General features: G+C 39.6%; 1 protein-coding gene across 1 annotated transcript in view; it reads left to right on the top strand.

The window, feature by feature from the left end:
• Window positions 1-5146, top strand: part of ccdc9 (coiled-coil domain containing 9) — a 36851-nt gene extending 31705 nt beyond the window's left edge. The window contains exon 16 of the mRNA XM_055012219.1: window positions 2941-5146. Within this exon, the coding sequence (XP_054868194.1) occupies window positions 2941-2945 (5 nt within the window). The 3' untranslated portion in view covers window positions 2946-5146. The remainder of the gene's footprint in view (window positions 1-2940) is intronic.
• The last annotated feature ends 7089 nt before the right edge of the window (window positions 5147-12235 follow it).

The following is a 12235-nucleotide window of genomic DNA, read 5'->3' as shown; positions in this document are numbered from 1 at the left end:
GCAAATGAATCCTCAGTTGATTTTTCTCATCGATTCAGTCATTTTTTAAAGCAAAAAGGTCAAATATTCTTGACTTCAACGTCTCCAGTCAGAGGATTTGATGTTTTTCACTTCCAAATATGAAGTTTTTATACCTCAGTCATTGAAATAAAGTTTATTTGGACTTTTTATAACAGCAGCTGCAGTAAGAAGCTATAATTAGTTCAGCAACAGAATCCTCAGTTAATTTTATAATCAGTATAGTCAGTTTTTAAGCAAAAGCATCCAAAAATTGTGGCTTTAACTTCAAGCATTGTATGCTGTTCACTTCAGAATGTGAAGTTTTTACACCTCAGTCATGAGAAACAAAGTTGGATTGTGTTTATTTGGACTTTTTATAATAGCAGCTGCAGCAAGAAGCTTTAATTAGTTGCGCAAATTAATCCTCAGTTAATTTTGTACTTATTTTTTTCATCTTTTTTTAAGCAACAAAGGCCAAACATTCATGGCTTCAGCTTCTCTGCTGCTTTTTACTTCAAAATGTGTAGTTTTAATACATCAGTCTTGGAAAACGAGCAAAATAGTTGAACAAATGATTCCTCGGTTAATTTTGTAATCACTTTTTCACCTTTTTTATGTAATAAAAGCCAAATATTCTTGGCTTTAGCTTGTTTACTGTGAGGCTTTGATGCTTTTCTCTAAAACTAAAACATGACATCTGAAGATTTTAAAAGCTCTGAGATGGATGATGGGATGTTTTTACCATTTTCTGACCAAAAAGTTGATTAATAGTGAAAACAGTCAGCTTTATTGTGTAATTTACCTAAAATTAGTGGTCTTGGTGAGACTTTTAAACTTGTAGCTTAACCATGTTGAAATAAACCTGCACATATTTTGAGTTTAAGGAGCGATTTATGCCATCTTTCTTTTGTTTTTTTGGTATAAAAAGCTGATTGCGTTTACACCAGTAATCACCCAGCTGAGCTCACTGTGTGTGCGTCTGTGTGATTGTGTGTCGGCGTTATTGTGTCGGGGTGGAGATCAGGAAACCAGGGAAATTAGAGGCACAATTACGGTTTTAAAAGGCTTTTGAGAGGAAATGAGCTACAGGCTGCCGGACAGATGATAGCACAGATAGAAAGGAGGCCGTTTGAAGCCTGATTGAATTAAATCTTGTGATGTTTCTGAGGCTCCACAGCGAAAAGAGTCGGGCTGGACGGAGGGGAATTAACGTAAATCACTCAAGAACCAGCAAATAATGATGTTAAAACGCTGCAACTGTTGCAGAGAAATTACAAATAAATACTGAAAATATGGCAAAATGAGGAAAGTTAGTTTCACAGGCTCGTTTTCTATGGAATCACTGAAGAATATAAACCGTTTTCCAAGATAATTTCCACTGTCGTGTTTCCACTATCATGTTTAGTGGCACAGGACAAGTTATCATGGGGTGATACAAGAGTTTTATTGATTAATTTCTTGATTTTATTGTGCAAACTTTGACATTTTTGGGAAATACACTTATTTTCCCGTGTTTAATAGAAAGCTGCTGCCACCAATCTGATTATTTAGCTTAACTTAAAGACCTAAAGATGAGTAAGTAATGAAAATTATTAGTTTCTTGTGCTTTAATGTGACCGTTACCTAAAATAATTGGTCCATTTGAGTCTATTTTTTACTTTACTTATAGCCTAGCACAAACTAAAGGTAAGAAAATCCTCCTTCCAGCAATTTTTAACATGTTATACCTTTGTTAATTTAATTTATACTAAAAATACAACGACAAAATGACAAATTAATGTGTTAAATGTTGGTGCATTTTTAATGGAGTGGCTAATTTAGCAGCTACAGAGGTAGTTAGCTCATTTTTTTTTTAGCTCTGAACCTGCAGATTTTTCCCATTTTAAACCTGAACTGAGGTGACTAGTTGCAGCTTTAATTATATATTAACGTTTGTGGCAGCCACCTTGGATTATTCCATCACAGTGATCTCAGAAACTAATTTCTGTGTTGGTTTTGGTTTGAAAAATGATCATTTCTTCAGTGATTTTTATTCACTTTGTGTCTCAATAAGGCCATCTTGTTAGCTAGCTACCTTAGAAAAGCCTCAGTGAACCAACCTCTGTCCATTTTAAGCTGAACTGAGGCGATTAGTTGTGTTTCGTTGCAGCTTTAATTATGCGTTGTTAGCATTTGTGGTGGCCATCTTGGATTGTTCCATCACAGTGATCTCAGAAACTCATTTCTGTGTTGGTTTTTGTTTGAAAAATCAGAATTTCTTCAGTAATTCGATTCTCTTTGTGTCTCAAAAAGCCCACCTTGTTAGCTAGCTACCTTAGAAAAGGTGAGCTAACCAACCTCTGCCCTACATCCTGTCTGCTTTGCTAATCTAAACTAGCCAACTGCTGGTTCTAGTTTAGTTGTTAGACATGAATCTTGTCGATTTTCTCAACAATACATGTGGCAAAATAAACAAAAAATCTCTTGTCACAACCTCGAAAGCCTGCAAAGATGATGTCCGACCAGAGAAAAACACCAAAACCTCAACAACAAACATTTTACATAAAAACAAACTAAATAATCCGTTGTAAAAAGCAATAATCAGTCCAGATATGAGTTTATTCTTTATGACAGGAAGCCTAATGTGTTACTGAACCGGTAAATACTGTTGATCGGAGCTTCCTCGTCTTTACATTTCCAAGCCTGGTAACATTTAGGAGCGAAACGCCGACTTAGAGATCAGGAAGTGTTGCTATACTGCATGATTGAGTATTGATTATCGGTCACTGTAAATGTGATAATTCCTCCCATCCGGCTGCAGTAGGAGCTGAATGTGCAGAGTGACGGTGAAGAGTTCCTGTGAAGTGTTTTGGAATAAAGAAGCTTTTAATATAGGACAACAGCACACACATTTTCCAGTGTGTGTGACGTCCCGCCCCGCCGCTGTGTTTGTATCAACAGGATGAAGCCGAACTCGCATCTGAGGAGGACGAAGGAGGATGAAGAGCTTCACCACTCATCACTGGATCACATATCTGAATCAAAAAAAGAGAAAAAAAAAAAGACTTGAACATGAGGAGGAGGAGGAGCAGGAGGAACTGTGCATCGCCTCCATGGACCAACCTCTTTTTAGCTGTTTTCTAAAGTCCGACAGTGTTTCACTTCACTGTGTTTAGTAAGGAAATCTCAAACGTTGACGTCAGTCAAAGCCTCTGCAAAGTTTCTGCACTGACGGAATGAACTAAGCATGATCGTGTTTTGTTCACGTGTAGAAAATTAAACACTTTTCACTGCCCTCAGACCCTCACAGAAGTCAGGAAGAAGTCATTTAATCCCTCAGAGATATTGGTAATGAATTAAACTCCACCTCAGGCTGGCAGCTACAACCAGCCGACGCATCTGAGAGGTGAAAGCAGCGGTTTTCATCATGTTCACCTTCACTTTTTTTAGCCCAATGAAATCGAAGTTCCTTGTTGCCGCAAAGCTCCAAAAAGTTTCATGAAGCTGTTTTACTTTATCTTTGTATATTTGTGTCTATTATGGGATTTTTCTTTAGCACAACCAACAAAAACTGAATCTTGTTGTATAATAATGTAAAACTGGATCTAAACTGCTTCACTGATCACGTTGGTTACATTTAAATCCAGAGTTTGAGAGGAAAAAGTGCATTTTATTAGCGCATATTTAGCTAGTTTTGCGCATTTTGCCATCATGTGACCAATTAAACCTCTGAAAGTCTAAACTCTATCAAAACACCAATCATGTAGTGAAAGCAGTCGCTCTGCTGATTTATTTCTGCGTCATAATCAGGAAACATTTGCTGTTTTCACTGACTGTGGCGTCGTTTTACGTTCCCGTTGGGTTCTGAATCATCCGAGGTTTTACAGGAATGTCTGACGCACTGCCTCCTAAATTTAGTTTCTTTTCACAAACAAGGGTTTCATTCCAAAAACGCTTCAGTTTCTGTCCTTTTAGCAGCTGTTTTTAGAGCGTAATTGACTCCCTTGCTGTTTTTCTTCGTTATTTTGGAATGAAACCTTTGTCTCGTACCTCAAAACGGACAAAGGGCTTCGGTTTGATTTGTTCTTTGTTTTCTGGAACCTTTAAATCATCTGAGGACGAATGGGACGCTTTGATGTCTTTGTGATGCGTCTGCGAGGAAGAAAAAAACTGCAATATGTACAGTTTTATAAGCAGAAATGAACATTCCACAGTTGGGTGGCTGTGCTGGATGAGGAATCTTTGAATTAAGTCTCTGGTTTCATTTTAATTTCACGTTTTTGTGCCGGTGTAAAGCAGCCATTTTACCGTCCACGCTGAAAATAGAACGTAAACTGTCCCGTTGTACTTTTTTATTCTTGTTAAATCCTCCTACACCTGTACTTTCACCACTTTTTGGCTAAGAAATGTCATTATTATTAGTGTTAGCAAAGCCCAAAGGTTCAAACACCACATTAATTATTAATTATTGATTAGCCTCAATTGAATTAGCTAAACGGAGCAGTCACTGAGCTCAAACATGAAATTAAACCAACTTTTTGAAAATTTTTGGCATTTAAATGAGGCAAAAATGCTAAAGAACACGTTCCAGGTCACAAATGGATCTTAGTGAAGCTGTTAGAACCTTTTATTTTGGAATTCGAGCTGCCAAACAGCTCTCTTTGATGAAATCTAGTTTTCTGTTCCCCTTTAGCAGCTAATTATCGACTTTTCGCTCCATTTGATGCACATTTAAGTTAAATTTTTTCCACTTTTTCCTCATGCTTCTGGCGTTTTTCCTTCGCGAGGCTGCAGGAATTTTAATCCGTTTTTTCTGTGAAATCTTCCCTCAACTCTTGACTTTTAAGAGGCTCTGAGGAGTTTTTTTTTTATTATTATTATTGGCTCTGATGACTGATTGTATTTAAGGTTGCAGATGTTTCATCCATGTCTTCCTGTTTGAGAATTAACAAGCTTTGCCTTTTTGTTTGTTTTTTTGGAGTGGTGTTTCATACAATGTGTCAGAGCTGGTATAAAATCTTTTTATTTCCATGTTGTCGAAGCCATCGGTGAAATTTCTGAGGAAGAGTTCACGATTGTCATCCCAGATATGAAATGTAAAGCACATGGCTGCTTTATCTGTTTGTTTTTTTTCTCATTTAGCCAATAAATGTATTTCTCTGAGGGCTTTCTGTGTGTTTTTGAAATGTTCTGCTGGTGTTTTCTATTCCTGCAGCACAAAGAGGGTTTTCTGCTCCTTGAACATCCTGGTGACCTTGTAGCTGCAGGACAGGAAGAAGAATGGCTCTCGGTTCCTCTTTTCATCTCCTGTTAGCAGCAGAACATAATGGGGGTTAGAAATCCTCCCACATCTAATGGCTGCTGCTGCTGCTGCTGCTGCTGCTGCTGCTGTGACTCATCTGCAGCTGCGGCTTTTTTTGCGTCTTTTCTGCGCTCAGGCGACCAGATCCTGCAGGAGACGATGTGAGAATAAAAACGCTGCATCTTTCTGCTGCGGGACGTTTATCTCAAACTATGACCCAATCCACGGGTGTTGCGTACTTTGAGCTCCTCCTCGTGCGGAGCTGCGCAAAGTTGGACAGAAGCACGAGCGGCAGAGCGGAAAACGCGGCGAGGACTCCTTCAAAATAAGAGTAGAAATTTTTAAAAAACCTGTTTATCACAAAGTCAAATGCATGAAGCAGGTCTGTTCATTTACTCTTCAGATGTGGTGTCAAACTCATCTTAGTCCAGCCAATATGATCTCCAGTGACCAGTAAAATCACAGCATAATAACCCATAAATAACCTCAGCTCCAAATGCTTCCTTTGTTTTAGTGCAAAACCCATTCTGAAAATGTTCACATTTAAGGAACCATCTTTACAAAACATCATGAACAACCTGAAATTTCTTCAGAAAAGTAAATTCAATTTCAACAGTGTGGGGAAAAGCATATTTTCACAGTGAAACTTCTGATGTCCACATTTTCAACATTTTTGGGAAATCTTTGAACATTTTTTGGTGGAAAAAAGATATTAAAAATCTTTTTAAAGAACATTCACAAAAAATCATTTTTATGTGAATGTTCTTAAAGAAAAGATCAGAAGTGTTACTGATATATATGGAATCAGTTTAGATATTTTTAGGATTTTTCTGGAAGATTTTTACTCATTTTTTGAAAATATTTACAAGAATTTTCTTGCCATATTTGGGGGATTTTTTAAAATAAAACTTTTAAGGGAAACTTTTAAGGAATTATTGGAATTTTCTTCCTGAAAGTTTTGCAAATTTTGAGAAATTTGGGGAATTTTTTTTCCTGAATTTTTGGATTTTTTTCAGACAAACAATATTTTTGGTGCCTGTAAATGAAGACAACAGGAGGGTTAAAGAGCATATTGATGATAATAATAACATAAATACAACAAAATATATTAAATATAACAATCAGATATTAGATATTATAAGATAATTATATTTGTTGCTTACTCTTTATCCAAATAAGTAGAAGAAATCTAAAATGGAAGCCCAACCAAAACTCGGGTCTTCGCAGTGTAATCTTGTGCTTTTATTTTGAGAGTCCGTACCGGAAGTGGTTCCGTTAAGCCGCGGCAGCTTGACAGCGGTCCCGTCCAGCTGATGAAGCCTCGTTGAGTTCAGTTTGCCCGGTGCGCACCGAGGACTCGCAGGGTCACGGAGCTCCAGCATCCCGCGGACACGGCACCGGAGGAGGCGGCGGGACCCGAGCAGCTGCCCTGCGGTTCGGACCGGATCCTCCAGCGGGTACCGGAGACAGGAGGTGAGCTGGGGGGGCTGTCCGGACTCAGACGAACGCACAGCCGGGGAGATAAGATCCCGAACATCGAGCAGATGAAGGCGGCCGGGCGGCAGGTGAGCATGACGGCGGAGAAGCTGAACGGGGACATGAACCGGAGGCCGAGCTACCCCGGGGAGCTGCGGGCCAAACACGCAAACATGTCAACTAAGATCTGGGTGAAAGTGGCCATGGCGATCGCGTATTTCTTCTGCGTGTCCGTGGCCGCCTTCATCCTGGTCATCTACTATGTGTTCTTCTGGACACCGGACGATCCGCACAACAGCACCAGCACCGACGCACCGAACCGCACCGACTGCGCGCCCCGGCTCGGATGACTACACGGGCGCGCATTACACAGGTGACTGCGCACACCTGACGGGAGCTGCAGGACGGAGAGACTTATGGATGGAGGAGAGGAGGCAGGGAGGGAGGAAGGACCGGACTGCAGCCGGAGTTTGGATCCAGAGGGGCAGCATCTTGTTCCGCAGCGGGAGGCAGGTGGGAGGAGGGAGGCTCTGCTCACCGAACACCGTCCTGAGGGGCTCCACCGGTTTCCATTATCCAACGAGAAGAAGCCTTAGAAACGCACACTTAGGTCTTTGGAGTCATAAATCCATCCCATAACTCACTGGGCTGCACAGAGGCCTCATCCTGATGCTGCAGGTGAACCACAAAACGCTCTAAAAACTGCTCAGATGTGCACATATTTCTAATGTTTCTGCAAAAGTGCACACATTAGTTGTTCGTTTTAACTTCTTTATTGCACAAAACCGTCCAAAAAAATGTGCATCCAAGCCTCTCACGTGTCAAGGATTTGGTGTTTTTTCTGACTTGTGTGACTCTTAATTGAATATTTTTGGACACAAATATGTGATTAATCTAAAAACCCAACAGCAGCTGGAGAAATGTGATGAGGACGTCTTCCCTTATGTAAGAACGTCGTATATTTAGCAGGTTTTAAACCGGATCGGGTGAATGCAGCAGCAGCAGAGGTATCATCTGTTTTATTTCACACCTTCTCCAGTCTCACACCTCTGCTTCCTCCATTACCCACAATGCAACACTACTGCAGGCACTTTGTTGAGAAATTCAGCTAGGTTGTTCTACCAGCTTTCCACTAATGCAGAGTGGTCTGACCCAACTTTCTGTAGGTTTTTTGGAGAAAAATGGGTTCAGTGCTTTGTGCTTTCCAGAATGGCCTAACATTCCACTGTAACGCTGTATCTGGGTTGGGGGTTAGACCATAAAATATGACAGAAATGATATAAAACTCAGATTTTTTTTGTGGGTTAGACCATTCTGCTTCTAACGCCCTCTAGTAAAATCTGTGCCCAGTTGGTCCGCTCAGTAATCTGTCACAGCTTTCCATGAATGCAGAGTGGTCTGACCCACTTTCTGTAGTTTTTTGGAGAAAAATGGGTTCAGAGTTTTGCCTTTTCAAGAATGGTCTAACATTCCACTGTAACGCTGTATTTGGATTGTAGGTTAGACCATAAGTTATGACAGAAATGATATAAAACTTTGATTTTTGTGGTGGGTTAGACCACTTCTACCTTTACACAATTTTCCACGAATGCAGAGTGGTCTAACCCACCTTTCTTTAGTTTTTGGAGAACAATGGGTTCAAAGTTTTGGGTTTTCTTAAATGGTCTAACATTCCACTGTAACGCTGTATCTGGGTTGGGGGTTAGATCATCAGATGTGACAGAAATTATATAAAACTCCTATTTTTTTGGTGGGCTAGACAATTCTACTTCTAACCCCCTCAAGTAGAATCTGTGCTCAGTCGGTCTGCTCAGTAATCTGTTTAATTTGGCTTTAAAATGCTGAATTTCTGCCTCAAAGAAGCACTTAATACACCACAGATCCCATGAATCTGCCCTGATTTCTAAACCCTTGAGAATCTTAATTGAAGGGTTTGGAAGCAGATGTTTTTGGTGAGTTAGACCACTTCAACCTTTGTGCAACTTTCCACAAATGCAGAGGGATTTTCCAGAACCTAAAATCTGAATTGAAAGGTTTGGAAGCAGAGTGGTCTGACCATCTTTCTGTCATTTTTTTGGAGAAAAATGGGTTCAAAGTTTTGCGTTTTCAAGAATGGTCTAACATTCCACTGTAACGCTGTATCTGGGTTGGGGTTTGACGACTTTGTAACGAAAATCTTAAGCATAAAATATGACATAAATGATATAAAACTCAATTTTTTTTGTGGGTTAGACCTTTCTGCTTCTAACCCCCGCTAGTAGAATCTGTCCCAGTCGGTCCGCTCAGTAATCGGTCACAACTTTCCACGAATGCAGAGTGGTCTGACCCACTTTTTGTAGTTTTTGGAGGAAAATGGGTTCAAAGTTTTGCGTTTTCAAGAATGGTCAAACATTCCACTGTAACATTGTATTTGGGTTGTTGGTTAGACCATAAAATATGATAGAAATGATATAAAACTCAGATTTTTTTGGTGGGTTAGACCATTCTCCTTCTAACCCCCTCTAGTAGAATGTGTGCCCAGTCGGTCCGCTCAGTAATCTGTTTAATTTAGCTTTAAAATATGTAATTTCTGCCTCAAAGAAGCACTTAATGCACCACAGATCCCATGAAACCACCCTGATTTCTTCAATTTTCCTTAAGAAGAAGAAAACCCTCTCTAGATGCCACTTTAAAAACTGAAAAAATATCCTTATGAATGCTTGAAACCCCCCTGAAAAAGCCCCAAAGATTCTGCACCCGCCTGCAAAAAAAACCCTCCAAGGAAACCCCTTCCAGGACACTTCTTCGCTTCACAGCTCTGCACTAACGGAGACTTCTTCTTCTTCTACTTCTACTTCTTGTTTTTCATGCCTATAGAGGACAACTGACTCTTGTTGTTTGTTTCCACAGCAGGACGATGCTGTTTTTATTCAGGTATCTAGAGGAACTTTTAACCGTACTGTAGCAGACGTAGCCTAAATTGTGATCTAGCTCGTAGCTGTATGGAAATGCAAGGCGATCACTCCGTATTACTCTCAGTAGTTGAAGCAATTGTACCTTTCTAGAGCAACTCTTTCTCTGTCTTGCATCGCCTCACACGATGAGCGTAAATACTCTTATACCTCTTCTCATGGTTTGTTCACCTTCCTTGTTCATAATTTAGGCTACAGGCCCCCTATAAGAAACAAAAAGAACGACTGTTTTTCTTTCTACGATGTAGCCTTGAGACGTTCCTGGTATGATATGATAAACTATGCATTTATTCCTGCAGTGTGGGTGTCGTCATTCTGTCAACAGATGAGGGGAGGCAGGTCGTCGTCCTGAAACAACACGCCGACATTTCAGCGGAAAGGCCAAGCTGACGTCAGCCGAGCGCCGCTTTGAATCCGAAATCCTTTTTTTTAAAAACGTGTTTATAAAAAGAAAAACTCCTCCTTCTGCACCGTTAGATTCTTGCAGCACTTATGTAAGAAACGTTTAGCCTCTTCAGAGGGAAGCAGCTCTCTGACCTTTCTCCTGTTTATCTAGTTATCATGCTTTGGTAACTTCACTTTGACTGAAACTCTCAGAGGCTCCTGTTTGATCTGCACAGATTCCTACTTTTGTGTGTCAGACGAGGTTAAATTCGATGTTTTTTGATTCCATATTAACACAACGATAGCAGTGAGTTATTCTGATGCACAGTTCTGCTGTTTGAGATGATTTTATTGCTTTTGCAGAGTTTTTTTTTATGCTTTTAGTGCAATAAGACACACAAACGCCTGTACAGTGAATCTAAAAGCCATTAAAAGAAACTTTTTTAATGCTAAGTTTGGTGTGATAAGTGGTAAGTTGTATTAATACTTAGTCTGACTCACTGCATGTAGACTTCAGGTAGAAATTTGCCATTTTTGCAACACATTTCATACAGTTTTCTTCTTTTCTTACATGTTAAAACTTTAAAAACTCAACCTAGATGCTAAAAATGAAAAGTTTTTAGATATTTACTTAATGTAAGAAGGCAGTCCTGCATGTTTCTTTAACTAAATTATCCATTTTTATGACAGCATATGCAATTTGCTGTTAAAGTTAAAGCAATCCCAGCATCACTATTTTCAGGGAGAGACACCATCACTGCATCCTGGGCTTAGCTCCACCCAAAGCGAATGTGATTGGTTAAAAGAAGTAGCAATAAGCGCCGTTAGATTCTTGCACCACTTATGTATGCCTTTCAACACCATTAGCTAACACAATGTAGCATTAGAACACAGGAGTGATGGTTGCTGGAAATGTTCCTCTGTACCCCTATGGAGATATTCCATTAAAAATCAGCTGTTTACAGCTACAATAGTCATTTACCACATTAACAATGTCTACACTGGATTTAGGATCAATTTAAGGCTATCTTCACTGAAAAAAAAACTGCATTTCTTTTGAAAATAAGGACATTTCTAAGTGCTGGCATTGCTTGCATGAACTGCTGCTCTGTTGGTGTCACTTCTCTTGATATCAGTAAAAATAAGGACATTTCTAAGTGACCCCAAACTTTTGAATGCTACTGTAAACATAGAAACAATAATGAAGGTTTGAACCACTGGTTGCAATTGGTTATTTGTTTAAACCAATCACAGTCTTTGGGGGCGGAGCTAAGCCCGGGATGCAGCGATGGTGTCCCTGCAACGGGAATTGTTTTAATTTAGCACCAAAAAAGGCAACTGCTGTTATAAAAATGGATAATTTAGCTAAAGAAACATGCAGAGCTGCCTTATTGCAACTTATATTTAAATAAATAAGGGCAAAAAACAAATATACGCACATATTGTGTAATGTACCAAAGTAGTAATGCACATTTTATCATTTTGTTGGTTTGTAAACATAAATGGAAAGAGCAGTGATGACATAAAGGTTCTTTTTTTAACTAATAAATGTAAACAAAAGCTGAAAACACTGGATGATCATCAGCTGACAGGTTTTATTATAAGTTAAATTGGAGCTTTTTAAGGTTTAGATATGATCAGTGTACCAGAGCGACTCTTCAAAAATTGCAGAGCCGTGTTTCATCACCTCCACGTGTCTCTGAGCTGCAGGACGTTTCTTTATGTATTATTTGTGGTCGCTCAGTGCAAAACCGCCTCCTCCGATCAATAATTAAATCAGCAGCTGAAGTCGCCGGTCGTCCTTCTTCTTCTTCTTCTCATGACTCAGCAGCTTGTTGTCCTGCAGCAGCATCAGTGCAGCAGTTCACACCTTCATCACCACCTCTTCCTCTTCCTCCTCCTCCTCCTCCTCTTCCCACTCGGTGTTCATCAGAGAAGAAAATTTAGCGTCCTCTTCCATCATTTATGACCGTTTGATGCTCAGAATGTCTAAATTATACCTGGTTTTAGTTGAAGTTTGAGGCCGATTCTCAAAAACAGCCTCAATGTAAAGTTGTTTTTCACTTTAGATGCTGTAAACTGGTTTAAAATCATCACTTTTCAGTGATTTAGTAGCAAAATAAAGTAATTAATTAAGAAAGCG

Source organism: Amphiprion ocellaris, chromosome 7 (genome assembly GCF_022539595.1).
Source record: "Amphiprion ocellaris isolate individual 3 ecotype Okinawa chromosome 7, ASM2253959v1, whole genome shotgun sequence".
NCBI lineage: Eukaryota > Metazoa > Chordata > Actinopteri > Pomacentridae > Amphiprion > Amphiprion ocellaris.
The sequence above is the reverse complement of the archived record's forward strand: the minus strand, read 5'-3'. Positions and strand labels throughout refer to the sequence as shown.